This window comes from Vipera berus (assembly GCF_964194415.1).
Source record: "Vipera berus genome assembly, chromosome: 2".
Lineage (NCBI taxonomy): Eukaryota > Metazoa > Chordata > Lepidosauria > Squamata > Viperidae > Vipera > Vipera berus.
In genome coordinates, this window is record NC_138203.1 from 35,777,818 (window position 1) to 35,803,960 (window position 26,143).

Genomic DNA, 26,143 nt, shown 5'->3' on the forward strand with positions numbered 1-26,143 from the left:
GAGAGCGGGTCGTCTTGGCAGCCATGACGGTGGGGTCGGTTTCGCTGACCGGCAAAGTCGGGGCGCTTCTGTGACCTAGCGTCCGCGCCTCGTCCATTGCGGGAAGGAAGAGTCCGGGAAGCCGCCGGCATACGAATTCTCCTAGAGCTCCTTCGGCGACCTGCTCGTCTCGTCTCGTCTCAAGCAGCTCATCGCAGGCGGTGGCTGCTTTCCTAATAGTTCTGCTCTTGCACCGAGTCTGCGATGCTGCCTGGGCGAAGAAGGAAGCGGCCTAACCCCGCTGAGAGGTCTCGGGACCAGCCCGTGTTAAGTAAATTCTTCCCGCCGGTGGCATCGTTGCAGCGCAGCAGCTCCGCTGAGGAGGTGAAAAAGGAAAAGCCTGACGCCTCTGCTCCGCAGCATACGGTGCGCACCGGATTGTGGTGAAGGCTGCGGGGCGAGACTGGGTGCTCGTTCAACTCCTGCAACCAGCAAGACCTTCTGGCTATTTTATGGCCCTCTTAATGCAGCGTGATTGGGTTGGGTAATTGTGGCTGTAATTCTCTCCCCCCTCCCCTCCCCCGTTCTAGCCTTAAGAACTGAGAAACCCGCTGAGCCTGGCAGGATTGACCTCTCAAATGGTGGTTAGAAGCAACGGCTGTATTAGTTGCAGAACTGCTAATCCTACTTGAATTTGAATTTGAATTTATTTATTTATTTATTTTTAAAATTCCATTTATATCCCGCCCTTCTCCGAAGACTCAGGGCGGCTTACAAGCTTAGCAGTAGCCTTCATTCTATGTATATGCCTGCTTATTAGGGCTTTCGCACACCCCCCAAGCGGCATTATTACAAAGTCAGCTTAATTGCCCCCAACAATCTGGGTCCTCATTTTACCTATCTCGGAAGGATGGAAGGCTGAGTCAACCTTGAGCCTGGTGGGATGCGAACCTGCACTAATTGCAGGCAGCTGGTGTTACTTAAGGAGGCATTAGCCCACTGTGCCACCATATAAATTTATATGCCCCCCTTCTCCCTAAGGACTCAGGGCGGCTCACAGCAATAAAAAGTTAAAAACATAAAATACAAAATTTAAAAAAAAGAATTAAACAATGAAGTAAATGCATAACAATAAACCCAATAAAACCAAATTTAAAACTACAGTCAGTCCAGGCCCGATTGTTGGAACATCCATGTCTTCAGGTCACGGCGGAAGGACCGAAGGTCAGGGGCCATCCGCAGCTCCGGGGGCAGTTCATTCCAGAGGGTCAGTGCGCCCACAGAGAAGGCTCTCCCCCTGGGGGTCTCCAGCCGGCATTGCTTAGCTGACGGCACCCTGAGGAGGCCGACTCTGTGGGAGCGAACCGGGCGATGGGAGTTGATAATGGCAGCAGGTGGTCTCGCAAGTACCCCGGGCCTAAGCCATGTAGGGCTTTAAAAGTGATTACCAGCACCTTGAATCGCACCTGGAGGACAACCAGAAGCCAGTGCAGCTCGCGCAGGAGTGGTGTAACATGGGAGTATCGAGGAACTCCCATAAGCACCCGCGCGGCCGCATTTTGCACCAGCTGAAGCCTCCGGGTGCACTTCAAGGGCAGCCCCACGTAGAGAGCGTTGCAGTAATCCAGGCAAGAAGTGACAAGGCGTGGGTGACCGTGCATAGGGCATCTCGGTCCAAAAAGGGGCGCACCAGGCGAACCTGTGCAAAGGCCCCCCTGGTCACAGCAGTTAGATGATCCTCCAAGTTAAGCCGTGAATCCAGGAGGATACCCAAGTTGCGAGCCCTTTCAGAGGGGGGCAATACCTTCCTTGGAAAGCTTTTTCTTCAAAAAGCTAAATGTTTCTCTCTTTTCCCCCCCAATATTAACTTTGGGACCTTTGCATTCTGTTAGAATTCAAGAGCACCCAACAAAGTTGTTTTGGCCACAGCTTGATGGTAAACGGAGTCAGACCAGTTGAAATATACTGAAATTTCATTATGGTAGTTAAAAAAAAATACCTCAAAGCGGGAGTATTAGGGGAACGCTCTGGGCCCCAAAGAAAACCACTCAGTAGAGCTCATAGTGATTAATAAGCACACTGCTTGCTTCCTCCCCATCACAGCAGCAGTGCGCTTAGGACACCCAAAATCTCACGTTCAGTCATTCACAGAACCCCCAAATCTCTTCTTCTCTAGTCTCATGTCAGGAGAAAATGTTCTCTTTTCCATTCAGAATATAGTTAGCCACGTGCACTGTATTTGTGGCTCCTCTTTCACATCAGCAGCCTCATGGGAGTCTCAGGTATAACAGTTCATCTGAGCTGAAAAAAACTGGATAAGCACTAGGATGGCAGTTTTCATATTTTTCCTTACTACAATTTTATCAAGAGTCAGAAGCTGACCTATAATATCCCTGCTGTATTTAATTTGGCTTGTTAAACATGGAAATAAATAGCTAAGCAAGTCTAGCAGTCCCTCAAGGCAACTGTTGAGTGTTGCTGAATATTGCTTGTTAGAGTAAAGGAGAGAGAGAGGACACATGTTCTCCAGCCATTAAGCTAGTTCATTTTTCTAAGAAATTGATTCAAACAGATATGTACATGTATGTTCTTGTAGAAAATAAATGATATACTAAGAAAGAATGAACAGTTTCATTGGGCTACTTGATGAATTTAATGTTTTGATATAACACAGATGTAGTATATTCCAGAAAATGCAGATTCATCTTAGCCTGACTTGGTGAATCTGATCACAGCATCATTTTTGTATTTATGAGATGGAGAAAGTTGTTACCATCTCAGATTTAAGTAAGAAAAAGTTCAGATATTATTGAATTAAGATCTTGGTTTAAAGTAAGTGCATTTGAAATCTTTGTGACAAATTGAACTATTTGCACATTCAAAATGTTGTAGTTATAAAATTCATAAATAAATAAAGGAATAAAATAAAAAATATAATGTAAGTTTTCTCAGTATGGTTAGACAATTAAATTAACCTAGAATGCTGGTTCAAATCCCGCAGTTCCTTTTCCTTTTGTAGGAGAGAAAACGTATAAACCTCAACATTCTGTTCACAACCTGTTTTCCTTTTTACTTTCTGGGAGGAGGGTTCATGGTATCCGAAGCAGAATATCCAGATTCAGTCACAGTTTTGTTCCATACAGTATTAAACCTTGTGAACTCTCAAACTTCCTCTTTCTGCTATGTATTCAAGATGGATAGTGATTAATATTTATATGTAAGGATGTGGGTATATACATATGTTGTATATAGCATGTTTATATGTGTGTTAGTATGTGTACACTTTTGAGAGCAAGCAACAGAATTTCATTTTAATGTGTGCCAGTATGCCCATAGGTTTATGGTTGTAATCACAGATCAAAAGCTAGGATAATTAATTTCAGTAAGCCTCAGTTTTGATTTTTTTTGGCTTTTAATTGAATACAAAATAAATTATTTCACAGTACAAATATATTAAAACTTCTTTATTTAGGGTATTGAACCGGATAGGAAAAAGAAAAAACTGGTAAACAAAGAATATAATGACAAATCTTCAAAGTCTCTACAGGGTAGAAAAGAAGAGAGTAATTCAGTGGACATGCAGAAAACAGGTAAGTTCTAAATATTGTAATTTCTTTTCTTTCCAGGAGTTGTCCCAAAAAATTGGAAATATTCTGTAACTGCGACTTTTGTGGTCATCTAGAAAATCGGGGAGCAAGATAGAATTAAGGAACTTTCCTTGGCTTTTTATTTTGTCATTTACAAAGTTCACTCACATATACATTAGTATTCACCACTGAAACTTAACCACTATAAGTTTCAACATTTACACCTGTTTGATTTTCTGTCATATTTTGTCAATATTTTAAACTGCTAATATTTGTGAATCTGTATCTTCTACCACTTTATTTAGTTTTGATATTAGACTTTCATAAATGTGTACTCTCATAAAGAAGCAGAATAGAAGATTTTTGGAAATTAATGAGAGCAGTACATTTTCAAAGTAATAAGATGTATGAATGATTTTGATAACAGATTTCTGGATAGATATGAGAAGATCAAGAAATAACTAGTGCATAAAACAGGATGTTTGTAGACAAAAAATTCCCTATTTTTGCACTGTTGTCAAGGGAGAAGCAATATAGCTTAAAGACTGATGTTATATAAGGTAGCCAAAGCTATGTAGTATTGAGCAGGATAGGTACCAACATAATTATTGGATAAGAAAAGTGTATGGAAGAATGATGAAAAATATTCCTTGGATGTAGTATGTTTGAGATAAAACATTTTTATTTATGTTGCTAATGAAGGGAAAACAAAGAAATGTATACACTCTGAAATATGCTCAGAAACCTTTGAGAAATTGAGAGCATTTAGCCGTTTGGAGCCTCCAAGAAATAGAGTTCCTTCAGAAGCTTTTAATGGAAAAGAGTCAGGAGCCCTGAAAAAAGGCCAACATTCTGTGATTGGAAATAATGAAACAAATGATACTTTACATCCCCCAGATATAAGTAAGGTAATCAGTTCTTTGCTATTTTTTTATTTACCTGTTACAATTTAATTGTGAACATTGACTGAATTTTGAAGATGCTAAGACAGATTTCACTTTTGTTAAATCTTGTATCATCCTATTCTGTATTACAAATGAACACTTGACAATGGTAGTAATCAGTAAGATTCAATAATGAAGATAGTACATGTTAAGTGGTGTAGTTAATTGTATCAGCATGTGATGTATTGGTAGATATGGCAATGTACTGGAAGTCAGTTGCTGATGAATAAAGACTATATTCATGGAGGCAATTAACTATAGTATATACATGTGTGTGAGTATACTTGGTGTATGTGTGTGTACGTATACATACAATATACAAACATATACATAGACTACATTTCTGTATGTGTGTCTGTTTGATAGCCTGGTAACGTGAAATAGCATGAATAAGCATCAAGTAATTGCAGCTGTTTGCTGAACCTGGCTGGTTTTGAAAACCTAACACCACAAATTCTCAGGTTTGTGTGACAGACTGGAATATGGAAAAACATATTGGAAGAAAGCATGGCAAGCTACTTTGTACAGGATACTGCTGCTAATAAAATTACATTGACATGTCTGAAATTCCCAGGAATTGAATTCCTCTTGAAAATTTTACTTTTAATTTATGTGTTGATCTTAATTGTCTGCCATTTAATATGTTACCCAAAGGCACATCTCAATTGTTTTCTGATGGATATAGCTCTTGAGGACATTCCTTCTGCCAGGATAGAAATGGCTTTGGATCTAAAGGTGCTTTAGAATTGTTCCCTGATAAGGGGTAATTTACATCCTTATCTATGCCAAATAGAATTAGAATAGACAAATTTCCTTTTAGAGTAATTTATAGGAGAGAAAAAATAAATGTTCCAATAGGGAAAAGGGTTAGGAAACCCATTTTCCTCTTTCCTGTTTTAATTGGGAATAGCTGATAGATTATGGAAGAAGAGACCTGTGTTTTTGCACCCATCTTTCCATGAGATTGCTGTGCTAATCCTAATAGGATTAAGTAATGATTTTAACAGATCGTGGTGTTTTCTAAAACAAAGGAATCTATTTCTATAAAAGTAAACCATATTAAGTTCAACAAAGCTTTTTCTGAGAAATGTACATGTAGGATTGCTACATAAATCGTTAATTTTTCAAGGCTGTGCAACTGTAGATTTATCATTCTATATATCTATTGAAAAATTATTGCATTTTTTCTTATTAATACAACTTTTAAATTATCATTAAATTTGTTTTAATTTTTGATCTTTTAAAATACATTATTTATGTGTTAAGATATAATTGGAAAACAATACAAGCAAAACTAGAAAATTACCAGAAAAAATGGTAGAGAATCTTTATAAATTTGCAGTTTGGGTTAAAATAGTTAACTTAGTAAGATGCAGCCATTAAACAGAACTGTTATAAAGAAGAGCTTAGTTCCTTAGGAAAAAGTAATAATAAAAATGGGCATACCATTTCTCTTTGAGGACACAGACTAAGTACCGTCATAATGCAGTACTACCTGATCATGATTTGAGTTCATTGACTTTAGAAGAGAATATTTGTAGCTTAGAATTGAACTGTGGAGTCCTTGGTGCTCACTGAGCTTGGTTTTCTTGCAGATGTTTTATTACCCAACTAAGTAACATCATCTATGTTAAAGACAGACCAATGTCTGCAAGAAAACAACCAAGATCAGAGAGTATCAAGGACCCCCTAGATCAGGCATGTCAAACTCATGACGTCGTGTGACGTATCAGGACTTTTTCCCATTGCTGGCAATGGGGTGGGCACAGTTTTGGTGTGACGCATCCAGCCTGTGGGCCGGCAGTTTGACATGCCTGCCCTAGATAGTTCATTTTTCATCCTTATTCTCAGTGTGTTCCATCTTTGAACAAAACATTTAACTCTATTTTATAACCTATCTGATGTGCCTGTTTTTCCAGTCCAAATGCTTCTCTAAATTGCTTGTGTACTCTCTGCTCTGTAACATGTCTGCTATGGTAACAGTTGCTCACCAGGTTGTTGGCTATAGTTGTCTTTCCAAGTAAACACCTCTTGGTTTTTCCACACTTGCAGTGTTACTTTGAGAAGGCTTCCAATTTTGTTTGCTTCCTGGGTTAGATTTGGCATTCTGTCACTAATGAAAGGAGGATGAGCTGGAATTTAGATCTATAATAATTTTTTGTTCCTTCCTGAGTAATACTATTTTTGCTAAACATTTTCTTGTTAATATTTTCTTTTTATAGAGCAGAAATGTCTGTCATTTTTTCACCATGAATACGAGATCTGAAAATATGCAAAAAACATCAGATACAACTTTAAAAAAAACAACCAAAATTGTACATACACCTCTTGAGCTCCAGTTCTTAGAACTAAAAAAACAGTATAAGGATGCTATTCTATGCATTGAGTGTGGTTATAAGTACAGATTTTTTGGAGATGATGCAGAGGTAAGGCTCTTCTCTAAATGGCATTGTGTTATAGTTATATGTTGCTGTTACTAATATTGTGCATAATTATTGAGACGCTTATGTGCAAAAGGTCAAATGTGATACTTTATAAACTTAACAAGTGGGATAGGAGGTATAAGCAGACATTGGTTTATATCTTGGTAGAGAGGTTATAGCTACAGCAGCAGCATGCTGTTTAGTGGCTCAGGTAGCTTCTTTTTTTCTTGGCTCCAAATAATGCTTATTTATTTATATAACAACTTATTTGAGAGACTGAGTTTTACTAACTATTTGATACAAATTTGTTTATATGTGTGTTTTAATTTTAAAATTTGCTTGAAATACAAAATAAGTATTGACAAATATTACAATAACAAAAACCCTCTAAGTTCCTTTTTTGTGCTGCTGCATGCCTAGACAGAATTATACAAAATTATAATATATTAATAAGGTTGTAGTCTTATTTAATCTTTTGAGACTTTTAAAATTATTCAAGATATTTCAGTAAATGTCGTTAAATAGTTATTATATAAGTAGTCTTGGACTTACAACCATTTTCTTAGGCACAGTTCAAAAGTACAATAGTGCTGAAAGTGTGACTCATGACCAGTCCTCCACTTATGATAGTTGCAGCATCTCTCTGATGTTGTGATCAAATTTGGGGCACCACTTGGCAACCGGTATGTATTTTCAATTGTTGCAGCTTCCTGGAATTACATGATTACCATTTATGAACTTTCCAGGGGGCTTCCAGCATACAAAGTCAGTGGGGGAAACCAGATTCGCTAAATGAGGTCAAAAAAGGTCATAAAATCAAATGTGACTTCCTTGTCAACTATATTGCTTAATGACAAAGTTTCAGTCTTCTCGTGGTTGTAAGTCAAGGACTACCTGTGTGCACGTAAGAATTTTGTAGTATCTACATGCTACTAGAATAAATTTTTAATTATAATCTATACTCATATTTTATAGATTGCTGCTAAGGAGTTGAATATATATTGCCATAAAAACCACAATTTTATGACTGCCAGCATCCCAACACACAGATTGTTTGTTCATGTTCACCGTCTTGTAGCAAAGGGATACAAGGTTTGCTTCTAAAGCTACATATATAATTCTAGTTTTATATTAGCTTGTTTTTCAAAGTTGAATGCTTTCAAATAAAATATTCCAAATCAAGTGGCCTTTCCTACTTCCGAATTTGAATAGTGGTTTGTAGCTATAATCCCAAGACAAAACTATTGACTAAATGTGTTTTTGAAATAATCAAAGCATTTAATTCTCACTGATTTTATATGCAGTTTTCCAATATTGCTTATTGCTTTTTCCCTCTATTTCTTTTGTTGTTTGGTATCATTTATGGTATATAATTTTGGCTTAGAACTCAGGAAGCTATTTTATAACATTAGATAATTGATCCATCTGTCTTAGTATACTATTTCCTTTGTTTGGTGAAGAGTGTTCAGTATTTTAGGCAGGGGTCTTGAATTTCTGCAAGCAAAACAAATGCTCTGTTACTGAACTGCAGTTCTTTGCTTCTTGTTTAAAATGATTAGTAATGGGAAGGTTTCTTAACTGTCAGTTGTTACCCTTCAGGATATCACAGGCAACTTAGGGAGGATCACAGTTTTTTAAAGCTAATTAGGCTTGTGCAGGCAAAGCAAGGAGCAAAGTCTGGAGTGAATTTTAACTCTGCTCCCATTTTACTGTACAACCCTAACAAAGCAGGTTTGTATAGGCAAAAAAGGAAGCATAGTTGATCATATGTTATACTTATAAAATATGGTACAAAGTCATGTATCAGTGTTTCTTGCTGTTTCCCAGAGGAATAATTAAATTGATAGGTATAATTTCCATCAGGTTGTAAAATAAGATGGTCAGAATAATGAATGCCTTTCTGGATGCATGATATTCATTGCATAACATAATTGAGGGCCATAAGGAAGAGAAGTGGTAATAGAATTCAGCCTTGTCTAACACAAGTAATAATTTCAAAGAGGTCTGTGTGGCCATTTTCAATATTAACACAGCAGCTTGCTCGTAGGTATAAGTCCTTAAACATAGTAATGCAGATTGTCAGCACACCATATAAACATAGGATCTGCCAGAGATATTTTCAGTGAACCCTGTCAAATGCTGTCTTAAAATCAACAAATTTGATAGTCAGTGCATGTCAATACTCAATGCACTGATATATGATATTTCGTAAGATGAAGATTTGTTTGTAGCAGGATCTTCCGCAGCGAAATCTTGCTTGTTCTTCTCTCAGACATTGGTATATGGCATTTTGCAGCCACCTAAGGACAAAAAGTCTTTCCAGGCGTTGAGAGGAGAGTAATGCCCCACATTACCTTTCTTGGGGATTTTAACAATAGCCCCTCTTTGCCAATCCTCTGGAACTACATCATTTTGCCAACATTTATTAAACAATGTTATTCTTTTATTGTAACCTGGCCACCATGTTTTAAGAGCTCTATGGTTATCTCATCTGATAAGTGAGCTTCTTATTGTTTTTAAGGTTTCTAATTGCCATCTCTACTTTTTCAATTGTAATTTCACCAGTATTCATCTGAAGCTCTTGTTGGGCACACTCTTCATTAAAATTGTATATAGTGGGCAGGTTTGCCTGGTTAAGAGTTTCCTGGAAGTGTTCAGCCCATCTTTTATTTTTCTCATCTTGGGTGACCAGAAGCTTTCCATTCTTATTCTTGAGTGAAACACTGGAGATGTTCTTCATTCCAACAAGTTCATTAGTGATGTAATAAAGGCTTTTGGAATCATTCCGTTTGGCTGCTTATTGTATCTTAATGCTTTCCATTCCAAGCATTCTTTCTTGCCTTTCCGGCAACTTCTTTTCACTGTCTGGTTAAGCTCTATATATTTCTGGTTTGATTTTACCATTTCATCTGTATCTTTAGTCCAGTCTTGTTTTAGTTGTATAACTTTCCTTTCATTAATCAGCTTCCATGATTTATCTTGAATTCACTGTTCCTTCTGTTTTCCTCATCATTTTCCAATGATATTTTGGGCACAATCTATAATGGTATTTCTAAAGTTGTTCCATCTGTCTTCTGCATCCTCTGCTTCCTCAAGAACACCAAAACAGTTTCACAGTTCTAAAGCAAACAAAATTGGCAATAGTATGATCCTTGAGTTTCACTGTTGCAAATGGTCTTTGTGATATGGGCTGTTTTTGTTTTTGAAACTGAACTTTTATTTTTGCCCTTATACCTATGCCATTCAAACCTTAATTCATGGCCTTTCAAATCAAGCAGCCTCTTATTCTGGAGGTTCACCCACTCTTTTAACCAAACCAAACAGCATGCAACAAAACGCAGTTTCAAATCTGGTAAATCCAGACCCCTCTGGGGTATGTTCTTGTATCATGGAGAGACGATCTCCACTTCTGACTAATACAAATAAAATAAATTTCATTGAAGGATTGATCATCCAGTGATCGCCAGGTTATCTTATGAATTTGTCAATGCTTCAAGTATGTGTTTCCAACACAAAGTCCAAAGTCACAGAAGGATGTCACTTGTTTCCATTTTCACTAAACTGAGTTCAGATATTAAAATTGCCAGTCAGGACTCTTAAGTCATAATTTGGAATGCTGTCAAAGGTATCTTGTTGTTGTTCATAAAATTTGTCCTTTGTCATATCATCTGAGTTGTTGGCTTAAAGAATGGCTGCTTTGACATGCCATGTACAAAGTGAGCTGTAATTATCGCTGACCAGTTTCCAGCCAATGAGTGCCTCTGTTTCTTGTTCTCTCAAAACGAGGCCCTACCCTGTGTTCATGCTGCTCTTCAGGGCTGCATATAAGATGCTCTTGTCATTACTATTAATTAGGCCACTCTCTGTCCACCTGATTTCACTGATGCCTAAGATGTCTAGCTTGTAGTCATCAAAAATCCACAGAAATTGAGCAGATCATCCAACCTGATGTAATGTTTTCACATTCCGTGTCCCAATTCTTGTGATATTCCTGGCTGAGAAGATCGTTTTCGACTTCTGGCACCAGACCTCATTGCCAGTTTGTTCCAGTGTCATCATATAAGTTATATGGCTAGAAACAGAATTCTCACCTGGTTGATTAAATTTTCTTGCTATTCTTCTTGCTGTTTCTGTAGTGGTTATAGCTACAGAAGCTATATAGCCCAACACTCAACCCTCCTTCTTTCTCATTCGGACTCAGGACCAGCAATGATGGAGTTAATAATAATTAAGTCAAAATAATTCAGTATTTGTTTGTGTGTGTGTGTGTGTGTGTGTGTATATATTGTGTAATGTTTTTCAGTGCTTCATGTTTTCTGCTTCTCTTGCAGGTAGGAGTTGTAAAACAAATGGAAACTGCTGCTTTGAAGGCTGTTGGAGAGAACAAAAGCTCTCTTTTTACCCGAAAATTAACTTCACTGTATACAAAAGCTACATTTCTAGGAGAAGATATCCTTTTATTATGGATGTTAAATTATTTTGATAACATTTATTTTCCTGCAACTCTTGTTAGTATGAAATATACTGTTTTTTTCTTCTAGTTACATTTATACCTGCTTTTTCTGTTTTGCCTCAAATTTGCCCATATTAGGAAAGATGGTTTTCCTGTTGTGTTGTTCTATGTATTAAAATAGCATTTTATTATATAGATTATTGTACAAAACTTATTACATGGATGTGATGTGTTCTTAACTTTAATTCTATTTGCATCAAAAAGTTTATCACTGGGCTAGGGGACAAATGATTTGGGGGGGGCTTAAAAATAAAAACAAATCTATAAAAATAAAAATGAATCATTTGGATACTCTTGTTTTTTTAAAAAAAGTGATACAGGGAACAACATTTAGAGGTTTGTAAAATAAATTGGAAAAAACCCACACTTTTCTACTTTAATAATGTAGAATTTCCATCCTTACTAGATAGAAAACAAAATCTTCACAAAATGTCCTTGTAAAAGTTTCAGACCAGCATATTGTATCTGGGTTATGTAAAAAGTACATAAAGAATTAATTTCCTTTAACACTTGATACATTTGAATCCCCTGTTGAAATTAGATAATTCAGTGGAGGCTGAGGAAATCTCTTCTAATGTCTGGGATAATTATCTTCTCTGCATCTCTGAAAATAAAGAAAATTTAAACCATAAGAATCAGAACATTGTTTTAGGCATAGTGGTAAGCACTTCTAAAGAGTTTTTATTTATAATTTTAGCTTTAGAAATTGTAATTGTTCACAATGTATCCAACTGTACTTTAATCCAAATACAATTTAGTACTCAACGCATTTTGATGTGAACATTTTGTCCTGGTACTCTTTGTTTGGTACTCAATGCACAAGCTAGAATTGGTTGGTGTTGGTTACCCTGTGACTCAGTACATAATTCCTTATTGGAGAAATGTGTTTGATACTCATCATTTTTGGTACTCACCTCACCTCCCAGAAACCAATTAATGAGGTACCACTGCAATTTGTTTTGCTTTAGTGCAGCACCATCAATGAAGGGGACTTTCTTAGCGGTTTCATTTCTCTTGGTTCCACAAACACTTTAAGGGTCAGGGTACCTTTAGGAATGGGTTGGTTATAGGTAGACGGACTGAAAGGTTAGGGTTATTTTGTCAGTTCTTCTCACCTATGCTCCAAACCGATCCCTTTGCCCAATCTTTTTGAAATAGTTTTGGGGAGACTGATAGTGGGAAGAAAAAGTGGAAATATTGCATTCTAAGAGATGATACAGAGTAGTATAATACAAGGAGTAGTACATTCAACCCAGGTTGGTTGTTTGGTTTTATATATAGCTTTTATAGATTGGTAAGGGCTGATACATTCCACTGAAGTCTTGTTCCATTCAGCAGAAAAAAAGTGGAATTAACTCAGGTCAAACCCAATTTTATATAAGAAAATCTGGGGAATTATTAAAGTTTGACAGTTTATGCCAACTTCCCCAACAGATTTTACCTCTCATGTCACTTGTTAGATTACAGAAAGATCATTGACTTAGCTAGCTAAGCTTCATTTAAGTCATAATCCAACATATCTATAAAATGGCATCTTGAGCAACACCAAAACCTCCTAGAGTAGCCCTACAGCGAGATAGGTAGCAAATAAATTTAACAATCAAACAAACAAATAAATACTGGATCCCAGAATTTGGAATTTGATGAAACTAACTAAAAGCAGGATCGTAAATAAAAACCACGTTTTAGTACAAATATGAAACAAGTGTGTAATATGAACTATACCATATTCACTGGTTTAGCAGTTTTGAAAAATTAATGAAGTCACCTTAATACTGTCTTAGGTCAATTGAATGCTTGATTGCTAAATACTTCTGGCAAATACCTTGAGACATCTGTATGTCTGAAGACTAATAGCTACATTATATGGACATTTGTTCATATAAATCAAAAATAAACATTCTTTAGAATCATTTTATATGTTGGTTTATTAAACTCTCTATCTGGAAAATAATTTAAGAAGTTGCTGTATTCTTTTTTTAGGCGGTCCAGCCTACTACAGGAGAGGTTCTGTTTGACAGTTTTCAAGATTCTGTAGCTCGTTTAGAGTTGGAAAATCTAATACTACACCTGCAGCCAGTTGAGATTATTCTTCCTAGAGATGTGTCAGATCAGACCGAGAAGCTTATAATCAGAATAACTTCTGTATGGTAAGCCTCTGCATAGTAGAACAATTTTACATTTATTTATTTATTTATTTATTTAAAACATTACTTTAAATCCTGTTCAGATTTTTGTAGGTATGAGAAATGAGCAAGTCCTTATATGTATCTTTCTTGACCTTTTTATTGATAATAAGTAATCATTTAATGGTGTACTAGGTTTTCTGATTTGGAATCTTATCATTTATCTCATATTTATTTATATGGCTATTACTTCAAGTATAGATAAGGATAATATTTATTGGGACAGAATGGGTTCTTCATCAAAGGTCCTATATTACTTCCATAGTATGAAGATAATGCATTGTCAAGTCATGGAGATTTCTAGAACAATTCTTGTATGTAATGGTTACATACAAATTCTTTTGAGCCATTAATGAAGACTATCACCACTAATTCTCCAGTGTCCTTTCTTTTTTCAGTATTTTTCTGTCAATGTATGTATTTTAAATATTTTTTATATACATAGGATATGTACTTTTGAAATGTTTGCTCATGACTAGATTTATATTTTTTAACTTCTATTCATACCACAGAAGGAATTATTAAAATAGTATGCTATGTGTGTATGTAAGTTCAAATAATAAAGGTCAAGAAGCACAGTGAAAAATTAGGACTAAAATTAAATATGGGTAGTGCTCAACGTACGACCACAATTGAGCCTAACGCTTCATTGCTAAGCAAAACAGTTAAGTGAATTTGCCTCATTTTATGACCTTTCTTGCCACAGATGTTTAAGTGAATCACTGCAGTTAAGTTACTAACATGATTGTTAAATGAATGTGGCTTTCCTATTGACTTTGCTTGTCAGAAGGTTGCAAAAAGGGATCACAGGACTGCAGGACACTGCAACTGTCAAAAATACATCCTAGTTGCAAGTGTCTGAATTTTGATCACATGACTATTGGGATGCTGCATTGGTCGTAAGTGTGAAAAACAGTCATAAGTCACTTTTTTCAGTGCCATTGTAACTTTGGACAGTCATTAAATGAACTGTTGTAAATCAAGAACTATCTGTATAAGGGAGAACAACTAATGACAGCAGGTAGAACAACCAGCCTTAGAATTGACAGTTAAGATATTGAGGTGGAGGATAGCTTCTGCTTTTTGGGACGCGGTGGCTCAGTGGGTTAGGACGCTGAGCTTGTCGATCAGAAGGTCGGCAGTTTGGCGGGTCGAATCCCGAGTGCCGCGTAACAGAGTGAGCGCCTGTTACTCATCCCAGCTTCTGCCAACCTAGCAGTTTGAAAGCACGTAAAAATGCAAGTAGAAAAATGGGGACCACTACGGTGGGAAGGTAACAGCGTTCCGTGCGCCTTTGGCATCTAGTCATGCCGGCCACATGACCACGGAGATGCCCTCGGACAAGCGCTGGCTCTTCGGCTTTGAAACGGAGATGAGCACCGGCCCCTATAGTCGGAAATGACTAGCATGCATGTGCGGGGGAACCTTTACCTTTAACCTTATGAACGGTAAAGTATACTGCAGACTGGCACTTGATAGTACAGCCATGAAGGGCTTGGAAAAGATATTCAAATGATTCAATATGTTTTTACCTACAAATAATCAGAGTTATGCAAGCCACGATATTCCTGTGACATTCTGTTGAAGCAAGTGTTAGACTTTGAAAAGCAGGATAGGGAAGAGTATTGACATTTTTGAATTTTGGTGTTTGAGAAGACTTGTCAAATAAATCAACCCATATTTCTTCCTCAAGATGTAAATGACTAGTCCTAAATTATCCTACTTCAGACATTGTGCAAGGTCTGGCTCTCTGGAGAAGTCTGTGAAATGCTGGAGAAGGTGGAAGGAAAGAGAAGAAGAGAACTGTTAGCTTTGTGATGTACATCAGACAGGAAAGACTGCAAGATGACCTAATTCAACTTTATTGTTAAGGTCATGTTAACAGAATCTTGCAAGTCTAAAAGTGCATTTCTTTCACCATCCCATTTACAGTCCCCTAAATTAGGGAAAGCTCCTTGAGGGCCATGGCCTCTTGAGCACCTTGGCCCACCCACATTCCTACTGTGAGCTAAGTTGCCTTTTATCTGATTGTTCTCTGTGTTTTCTCCCTGTCTCCCAACAGCAAGACTAAAGACTATTAGGTTTTTAGAAAATAACCTGCTATTTATGCCTCTAAAAACCATTGGATTCTGACCAATGTAATGTATCTTTAACATTCTGAAATCTCAGTTTGAAAGCTGTTTCAAGTAGGCCTTGGGCTGCAACAGAGTTCAAGATATTCATTTGGAGATGCTGTGCTAGAATCACATAGAAAATTCCCTGTCTGTTCATTATCTCTACTTATTTGATGTTTCAGTTAGCCTTCCACAACCTGTTATCTTTCAAAGGTTAACTCCATGCTAGTAACAATCTTAGGAATTGAAATTCAGCACAACTGGAGAAGGTTGGGAAGGTCTGATTTAGCTCAGGCTATTTATATTGTTTTGTATCTGAATAATTCTAGTACTGACACAAAGTTGTTGTGGTCTTTAATACCAGTGGCAGAGACCTGGAATTGTTTTTTTTTTTTTATTGAAAAGTTTTAAAATACAATTTTCCTTTAAAAAACCCCCCTTCCCCCTCCCTCCTCCCCCCCTACCTCCCCTCCTCCCCCCTCCCTCCTCCCCCCCCCTACCTCCCCCCCTCCCCCCCCTACTTCCCAGAGCTGAATACAAGGTATATATATATATAAAAAAAAGCAAACCTAAGCAACCATATACTAACAACTATAAATTCTAAAATCCATCACTCTCTAGCTTATATAGGATAAAACAAACCTTAACAATATTAAATATATATATAAAAAAAAACCTAGAATAAGAAAAGGACACTCTCTAGCTTATATAGAATGGAACAAACCTTAATAGTATTGTTGTTGTTGTTAGTTGCGAAGTCGTGTCCGACCCATCGCGACCCTATGGACAATGTTCCTCCAGGCCTTCCTGTCCTCTACCATCTTCTGGAGTCCATTTAAGCTCACGCCTACTGCTTCAGTGACTCCATCCAGCCACCTCATTCTCTGTCGTCCCCTTCTTCTATTGCCCTCAATCTTTCCCAGCATTAGGCTCTTCTCCAGTGAGTCCTTCCTTCTCATTAGATGGCCAAAGTATTTGAGTTTTAGCTTCAGGATCTGGCCTTCTAAAGAGCAGTCAGGGTTGATCTCCTCTAGGACTGACCGGTTTGATCGCCTTGCAGTCCAAGGGACTCGCAGGAGTCTTCTCCAGCACCATAGTTCAAAGGCTTCAATTCTTTGGCGCTCAGCCTTTCTTATGGTCCAGCTTTCACTGCCATACATTGCAACTGGGAAGACCATAGCCTTGACTATACGCACTTTTGTTGACAGGGTGATGTCTCTGCTTTTTAGTGTGCTGTCTAGATTTGCCATGGCTTTCCTCCCCAGGAGCAAGCGTCTTTTTATTTCTTGGCTACAGTCCCCATCTGCAGTGATCTTGGAGCCCAGGAAAATAAAATCTGTCACTACCTCCATTTCTTCCCCATCTATTTGCCAGGAATTGAGAGGGCCAGATGCCATGATCTTGGTTTTCTTAATGTTTAGTTTCAACCCAAGTTTTGCACTCTCCTTCTTCACTCGCAACAAGAGGCTCTTTAGTTCCTCTTCACTTTCTGCCATTAGAGTGGTATCATCTGCATATCTTAGGTTGTTGATGTTTCTTCCGGCAATCTTAATTCCAACTTTTGATTCATCTAGCCCTGCCTTTCTCATGATGTGCTCTGCATATAAGTTAAATAGGCAAGGCGACAGTATACAGCCTTGCCGGACTCCTTTCCCAATTTTGAACCAATCAGTGGTTCCGTGTCCAGTTCTCACTGTTGCTTCTTGGCCTGCATATAGGTTTCTCAAGAGACAAATAAGATGGTCTGGTATGCCCATCTCTTTAAGGACTTGCCAGAGTTTGTTATGATCCACACAATCAAAGGCTTTAGCATAGTCAATGAAGCAGAAGTAGATGTTTTTCTGGAACTCTCTAGCTTTCTCCATGATCCAGCGTATGTTAGCAATTTGATCTCTAGTTCCTCTGCCTCTTCGAAATCCTGCCTGTACTTCTGGTAGTTCTCGATCCACATACTGCTGGAGTCTAGCTTGTAGAATTTTAAGCATAACTTTACTAGCATGAGAAATGAGTGCAATGGTGCGATAGTTTGAACATTCTTTGGCACTGCCTTTCTTTGGAATTGGAATGTAAACTGATCTTTTCCAATCCTGTGGCCACTGTTGAGTTTTCCAAATTTGCTGGCAAATTGAGTGAAGCACTTTTACTGCATCGTCTTTTAAGATTTTGAATAGCTCAGCTGGAATACTGTCACCTCCACTAGCTTTGTTGTTGCTCAGCTTTTCTAAGGCCCACTTCACTTCACATTCTAGGATGTCTGGCTCGAGCTCAGTGACCACCTCATTGTGATTATCAGGGACATTAAGCTCATTCTTGTATAGTTCTTCTGTGTAATTTTGCCACCTCTTCTTAATCTCTTCTGCCTCTGTTAGGTCCCTGCCATTTTGGTCCTTTATCATGCCCATTTTTGCATGAAACGTTCCCTTCATCTCTCCAATTTTCTTGAAAAGATCTCTGGTCCTCCCTATTCTATTGTTTTTTTCTATTTCTTTGCATTGTTCATTTAAGAAGGCATTCTTATCTCTTCTAGCTATTCTTTGGAATTCTGCATTTAATTGGGCGTATCTTTCTTTTTCTCCCTTGCCTTTCGCTTCCCTCCTTTCCTCAGCTATTTGCAAAGCTTCCTCAGACAGCCATTTTGCTTTCTTGCATTTCTTTTTCTTTGGGATGGTTTTGGTTGCTACCTGTTGTACAATGTTGCGAACCTCTGTCCATAGTTCTTCAGGCACTCTGTCTATCAGATCTAATTCCTTAAATCTATTTGTCACCTCTACTGTATATTCAACAGGGATATGATTTAATTCATACCTGACTGGCCTAGCGCTTTTCCCTACTTTCTTTAATTTAAGCCTAAACTTTGCAACAAGAAGCTCATGGTCTGAGCCACAGTCAGCTCCTGGTCTTGTTTTTACTGACTGTATAGAGCTTCTCCATCTTTGGCTGCAGAGCATATAGTCAATCTGATTTCTGTGTTGACCGTCTGGTGATGTCCATGTGTAAAGCCGTCTCTTGGGTTGTTGGAAAAGAGTGTTTGCTATGACCATCGTATTCTCTTGACAAAATTCTATCAGCCTGTGCCCTGCTTCATTTTGTACTCCAAGGCCAAACTTGCCTGTTATTCCAGTTATCTTTTGGCTTCCTACTTTAGCATTCCAATCTCCCATGATGATAAGGACATCATTTTTGGGTGTTAGTTCTATAAGGTGCTGTAGGGCTTCATAGAACCGGTCAATTTCATCCTCTTCAGCACTGGTGGTTGGGGCATAGACTTGGACTACTGTGATATTGAATGGTTTGCCTTGGATTCGAACTGAGATCATTCTGTCATTTTGAGGGTTGTATCCCAGTATTGCTTTTCCTACTTTTTTATTGACTATGAAGGCTACTCCATTTCTTCTGAGGGATTCTTGCCCGCAGTAGTATACCTGATGGTCGTCTGAATTAAATTCACCCATTCCTGTCCATTTTAGTTCGCTGATACCTAAGATGTCGATGTTTAGTCTTGTCATCTCTTGTTTGACCACGTCCAGCTTTCCTTGATTCATGGATCTTACATTCCAGGTTCCTATGGAGAAAGAATCTTTACAGCATCGGACTTTCCTTTCACCACCAGACATATCCACAGCTGAGCGTCCTTTCGGCTTTGGCCCAGTCGCTTCATTCTTTCTGGCGCTACTAGTACTAGCCCTCTGCTCTTCCCCAGTAGCATATTGGACGCCTTCCGACCTGAGGGGCTCATCTTCCAGCGTCATATCGTTTTGCCTTTTGGTACTGTCCATAGGGTTTTCATGGCAAAGATACTGGAGTGGGTTGCCATTTCCTTCTCCAGTGGATCACGTTTTGTCAGAACTCTCTGCTATGACCTTTCCGTCTTGGGTGGCCCTTCACGGCATAGCTCATAGCTTCATTGAATTACGCAAGCCCCTTCGCCACGACAAGGCAGTAATCCATGAAGGGGTAATAGTATTAAACATATATTAAAAACAAAAAAAAGGAAAAAGAAAAAAAAAAAAAAAAAAAAACCCTTCTCAACCCTATACTTATCCTAAATAAACTCCATCCATTTTATCCATTCCATGATATAACCTTCTTACAAATAATTTTCCAAATTAACCAAGGATCCCAAATCAAAAAACTTTAAAGTCAACTCTTCTGTAATCGACCATTCCTCTTCCAGTACCACATCTATAATTATTCCAAACACAACAAAAAAGAAAAAAAAAAAGATTGCAAACAAAACTTGAACTTTAATCCAAAAAAGCTCACCCTTTCCACAAAACCACCAAATATAAAAATATATTGCGTCTACACCCAAATCTTTTCCCCCCTCCCCTACTTGACTACTTGACTATATCGTAAAAGTTCCAAAGACTTCTGCGATTCCTGCTACTTTCTCTTCTTAGATCGTTTTGCAGCAGCACGCGTCACCCTCTGTTTTATAGATTCATCCAACGAGGTTGTATCTTGATCTCCTCCAACACCGTTGTCTTCTATCTGACCATCTTCGGCCTCTTGATGCACTCCTTCTCCAGATCCCTTTCCAGCTTCCAAAAGTGTTAATGGCGTTGCATTTAAAACATTATTGTAGAAATCACGCGCTTGCATCACAGTAACCAAACGGTACTTTTTACCTTCATGCGTCACCATCAACCCCACTGGGATCTCCCATCTGAACCTTATATCTCGTTGCTTGAGCTCTTGCACAAGAAATGTAAAATCCTTCCTTCTCCTTAGAATCTTTGGAGGAATTTCTTTTAAGACCAAAACTTCTTGATTAGCAATCATAACTTTAGTATCATAAGCAGCTTGTATAACTTCATCTCTAGTTTCCCTTTTTGCAAAATATACCACCACATCTCTAGGCAACTTCCTCTGTCTGGCAATCCATGAATTCACACGAAACACTTTGTCCATGCCTCCTTTTATTTCAGATGCTGGCTGTTTCAACACTATTTCAAAAGCCTCAGAAACCAGCTGCTTTAGATCTCAGAAACCAGCTGCTTTAGATCTTCCTTAGTATTCTCCTTTAAGCCTCTAATTCTAATGGCAAACTGCATCTGGAAATATTGAGCAAGACACAGTTCCTTTTCCATTTTATTTTCATTCTCCAATACTTTTGCTTCTAATATAGCATTCTTTTGAGTCAAGTCTTCTAGCTTTTCCTCCAATTCTTCCACACACCGAGCCACTTTACACACTGAAGTCAAGATGTCTACCCTCATCGCTTTGAGCTTCTGTTCCATCCTCTCCTCCATTCTCTCCTCCAATTTCTCCAATTTCTCCTCCATCTGTGCAAATCTAATATTAATTGATTCCAAAATTACCTGGGTATGTTTTTCAAGAGCATCTTGTAAGTCCTTTGATGTCAATACATCAGGAGGATGCAGCGCCTGCAATAATGATTGTTGCACGGGAGAAGTTCCAGCACTCCGAAGAGTTTTAGGGGGTGGTTTAGCCGCCATCTTTTACCAAATATGACGCACTTTCACTTCAGATTTGTAATCCAAAAAAGTCCATCAAGCTGGAGAGTAAAACATAGTAATCCTCTTTACCATTTCCTCTTGTATCGCTCTGCCTGCTCCTTTAAATCATAGTCATTCCTTCAGGCAGGGGTGGTCGCAGACGGCTGGCTCTGCTCCAAGAAGTCAGGAGCAGAGGCGACGGCCAGCTGGGAGCAGCCCAGGCTACGGGGGAGTTCAATCCTTCAGCCGCCCAAGCCATAAGCTCAGGCGGCCCTGGAGAACTCTACCCCTACCTGGGAGCTCGCCCCCTCCTCTTCTCCCGAGGAGGGGGCTTCGGATTCACCCGAACAGCTGATCGGCGCTGTTTCGGGCGAAAAAAACAACAGCTGAGCCGCGGGCAGCCCGGGAAGGCTCCCTCCGTCGCCGCGGAGCCACCGGAAGTCCCACAAAAGCTGTTTCAAGTAGGCCTTGGGCTGCAACAGAGTTCAAGATATTCATTTGGAGATGCTGTGCTAGAATCACATAGAAAATTCCCTGTCTGTTCATTATCTCTACTTATTTGATGTTTCAGTTAGCCTTCCACAACCTGTTATCTTTCAAAGGTTAACTCCATGCTAGTAACAATCTTAGGAATTGAAATTCAGCACAACTGGAGAAGGTTGGGAAGGTCTGATTTAGCTCAGGCTATTTATATTGTTTTGTATCTGAATAATTCTAGTACTGACACAAAGTTGTTGTGGTCTTTAATACCAGTGGCAGAGACCTGGAATTGTTGTGGGGGGGGGACAAGTTTTTTTCTTTTATAAAAGCAGTTTGTTTTATAATTAGGGGAATCATGACATAATCTTTTAGTCTATGGCTACATGTTTGTATTGTTATTGCTATTCTTCCACGTCTTAAATCAAAATTGAGTGCTCACTCAGTCCTCTAATTCATTGGTTTCCAAATGCTTAAACCTTTTGGTTCAAAGAGAGAATGTGAAAAATATATGACCTAAGAAATTATTTTAGATCTCCATTTCATGTTAAATATTATTTATTTATTTTGCTTAAAAGTTTTCCTTTCAGGTTTAAGAATTTTTTTTATTGTACCTGTAATCTCCCAAAATATTGAAGCATTGAAGCAACATGAATTACATTGCTTAGGAATTTTGTCTTTTGTAAATGTAGAGGACTTTAAAATAGATACTTTATTTTGTAGCATTGCAAAAAATTAAAGAGAGGGGGAGGGGACTTACAAATCTTGTTCAAGTTGGGGCTGAAACTGGTTATAATCTTATTCAGGGGTGGTTTCCACAGGAAGTGAATGTAGATTTCTATACAGACTACTGAAATAAAGCAGTGCTTCCATAGTACAAAGATATCTGTACAAAGAAATAACTTAGAAAAATGTGTTCAAGAAAAAAACTTTAAAAGTTGTAGGTAAGGATATTATTTTCCCTTCTCATGAAAAAGGTTAGGTAAAAACCAATTGTATGATAGAGAACTATATCTTGCATTCCAGGGGTGTGCAGTTTGCAGAAAATAATTAGTTGAACATTGCCATTTGAAGAACATCAATCATAGATACTACTGTACTGGGAATGAAATAAAAGCGTTAAAAAAACAACAAACAAACAAAAATTTATTTTCCTCAGTTCTAGGTAAAACTTCAATAATAACTATTAGTGGAATCTTTTATCTTAAATGTTGATATTCAATAATTTGTGTTTGGTATTCATTAGTTGTAGAGATATTGCTGGTAGAACTATATCATAGCATATGAAAATCCAGTAAATGCTCATATTTCCATTCATGGTGTTTTATTTGTTCTTTTACTTGTTAAACCAGATTATCTGTTGCCTCCTTCAGTTCTCTATCTGTATACGCGAGGAGTAACAAAGTTCTATACTACAGTATGTTTTTTTCAAGAGTCTCTTCTTATGTTTCTTCTTTGCATTTTAAACTTCTACAGTACTAGTTTTCAAATGATCCAGGAACTTGTCTCTTTATCTATTTTCTGCATTATTATTTGTAATGTTAACAATTATTCAGGTAAAATTTGCTTTTCTTTCCTCTTCTTGTAGAAATACAGGTTTTTGGTATAATTGGAAGAATAGTTCAAAAGTGTAAAAATGTCAAACTGAGTCTAATTGTTAACTTAAGCACAAGTCAAATTTATCCCACAGCTTCACCATATGATTGTAATCCTTATCTTTTATAGTAGTCTGGGTCTTGTTGGTAGAGCATAATTAAAATTAAGGATTATTGGAGTGAGCCAGAACTGGACTGCAAAACTCTGTACAGCCACTATATGGCATTAAGATCTGTTTCTGTTGTCCTTTCATAATTGTAGTAACTTATTTTTAATTCTGGACCCAAGGAATAGTTCTAAGAGCAAGTCATCAGTGGAGACCTGTTAGTAACAGGCCATAATTTTTGTATTCTGGATTAACTGTTTTGTGTCTTCTCAGCGGTGTTAGGCCAGAATTTTCAACATTTTTCATTTCTTGAAGTTTTGATGGTAGAATAAATGGCAAATGGGTAACTTAAAGCTCCTGTGATGAAATGTTTCAAAGTGACTTTGGATTACTGCATAATTTCCAAGTTCTCTTTTTGGTATTGAATCTTCTGTGGCTCCAAAATGTCTTTCCACTGAGTGGTTTCTTCTGGACCTAGTTCAAATAGGATTGTGATGCAAACATTTAATTAATATTGGTTTCATTTGAGGACCAGACATACATAATTACTGTTCATGAATCTCCACGTGCAAACATTTAATTAATATTGGTTTCATTTGAGGACCAGACATACATAATTACTGTTCATGAATCTTTATCTCTCATATGTATGAAAAGTCAAAATCCCCGCTTTGATTGATTACATTGATACCTTTGTCAGTAAATATTTTCTGGACTTCTTTGAATTCAATGTTAAGCATAATGTTCAAAAATCATTAAAAATAACAAACATGACAAAACTCTTTTTGCCCAACCATGTAAGTATGTCTTAGCTTCTAAAATCTAGCTGGCTACTGGTCAGAAGAGGGACCTTTCAGGAGATAGTCTAATACCTGGCACCATTTATTTTACAAATGAAAAAAAGGCTTTCATTTCAGTGGTGTGAAAGCAATTTGGGTAACAAGATGTTCCTATCTTGAGTCTTACACATCAGGTTAGTCAAATTAACAAAATAATAGTACAATTACTGTCATTCTTTTAGAAATGTAAATATTAAGGTCACCTTACAAACCAGCTTGATTTTAAAAGTTTCAGTTGATAAAAATAGTCATTAATTTGATCCATTTCTGTGAACATTGAAGTACAGTATGGAGAGCTTTTGCTATTGTTTAGCTGTATGTAACAGCATAGTAAAGTTAAAAATGTCTATTTTTTACAGTTTGCAAGATGACAGAATACGAATTGAAAGAATGAAAAATGAACATTTTGAGTACGGAAGTGCTTTTAAGATGATTACAGATTTCTATGGCAGTCAAAAACTTGATGGCACAGGTACCTAATCCAAAAAGATTTATTTGATTAACAGTTGTATATATTACAGGTGACATGACTATTTTGTAAAACTTCTTTGTGTCATGTTAGTTTGACATTTATAAAATATTTGTTTATATTTATGAAGTTAAATAGTTTTTAAGATGAATATATGTACTTATATATTATTTATTTTTCAAACAACAGTGTTTTAGTAGAAAAAAATATTATTTCCTGTTTTTTTGAACTGTAAAAATTAATTCTAAGTTAGCAATGCCTTAAATCAAAATGTAAAGTTAGTTCAAAAGTTCAACTTTACACTAGTAATTTGAACAATCCTTATTTGTTTCTGAACAAAGTAACAGCATTGGGAATCCTGTCTGTTTTTTAGAAATGTTTTTAGAAATCAATTTGATATAAAATTAATTTGTTAGTATTTTACAGTCAGTAAATAAATGAATTCAGTAAAAATCCAAGAAAAGGTAACTGTAGGAACATAGCTCTTCGGTAGCCAGGAAATGATTCAGTGATAGGCTTTATTAAGATGCCACTTTGGAGAACTGGCTACAAACTGGTGCTGAAAGGTGTAATAATACCCAGTAGAGTGGAATTTTATTAAAACAAATTGCATTTTAATTGCTGGATTATGACTGAACATTTTTCCAGGTTCTCAAGCATTGTCCCAGATTTTAAAGTTCGATAAATCAGTGTTGTGCTCCTTGGCTGCTGTAATCTTGTATCTTAAAGAATTTAATTTAGAGAAGATACTCTACAACCCCAGGTAAGTAGTTTTAATTTTAGATAATTAAAACCGTTGTTTACATACTATAGCAAATATTGTTTTACAAAATAAGTGCACTGTAATTGTGATATCCATGAAACTTATATTTAGAAGTAGTTTTACATACACAGTGTATACCTTATATCTATATCAGTATCTATATCCTTCAGTGCAATTTGTAAATTATTGTTGCAAATTCATGACAGCAATGTTAGTACAAATCATTTCTGAAAATACTGCCAAAAAACTGCATGAACTTGCCTATGTAGTTGCTGATAGTCAAGAATGACTCAAAGGCAAATACACACATATGCAAATCTTCATTGTCAATCCATTAGTATGTCAGAAAAAAGCAATATTAAAAGCATATTAAAAAGTAACAACAAAAAGCACCATTATAATAGAGGAATAAAAGTATCACTGAATTAATACCTTAATAAATAATAGGTATTAATAGGTAATAAATAATAGGTATTATTAAGTACGTAGGTGATATTTAGCCAGACTGCTGAAGCGAAACAAAAGCACAAGATCTTTTACTGTGCAGACTATAATAAAGAACTTGGTAGGAAAACAAAAGATCTACAGAGCTAACTAATTTTGAAAAATAGCTAGATGAGTCTGCTGTTTCTAATGGTACAGAATTCAAGTGACATATGTGCTGGCAAAACCTCACATTCATCTTTAT

The 26,143-nt window shown here is 37.2% G+C and overlaps 1 protein-coding gene across 1 annotated transcript in view; it reads left to right on the forward strand.

Moving 5' to 3' along the window:
* The first annotated feature begins 19 nt into the window (after positions 1-19).
* MSH3 (mutS homolog 3) overlaps positions 20-26,143 on the forward strand; it is a 71,740-nt gene continuing 45,616 nt past the window's right edge. The window contains exons 1-10 of the mRNA XM_081318402.1: positions 20-405; positions 3,452-3,569; positions 4,269-4,474; positions 6,733-6,936; positions 7,909-8,025; positions 11,265-11,382; positions 11,964-12,106; positions 13,430-13,596; positions 24,583-24,695; positions 25,341-25,455. Coding sequence (XP_081174528.1) covers positions 244-405; positions 3,452-3,569; positions 4,269-4,474; positions 6,733-6,936; positions 7,909-8,025; positions 11,265-11,382; positions 11,964-12,106; positions 13,430-13,596; positions 24,583-24,695; positions 25,341-25,455 — 1,463 coding nt within the window. The 5' untranslated portion in view covers positions 20-243. The remainder of the gene's footprint in view (positions 406-3,451; positions 3,570-4,268; positions 4,475-6,732; positions 6,937-7,908; positions 8,026-11,264; positions 11,383-11,963; positions 12,107-13,429; positions 13,597-24,582; positions 24,696-25,340; positions 25,456-26,143) is intronic.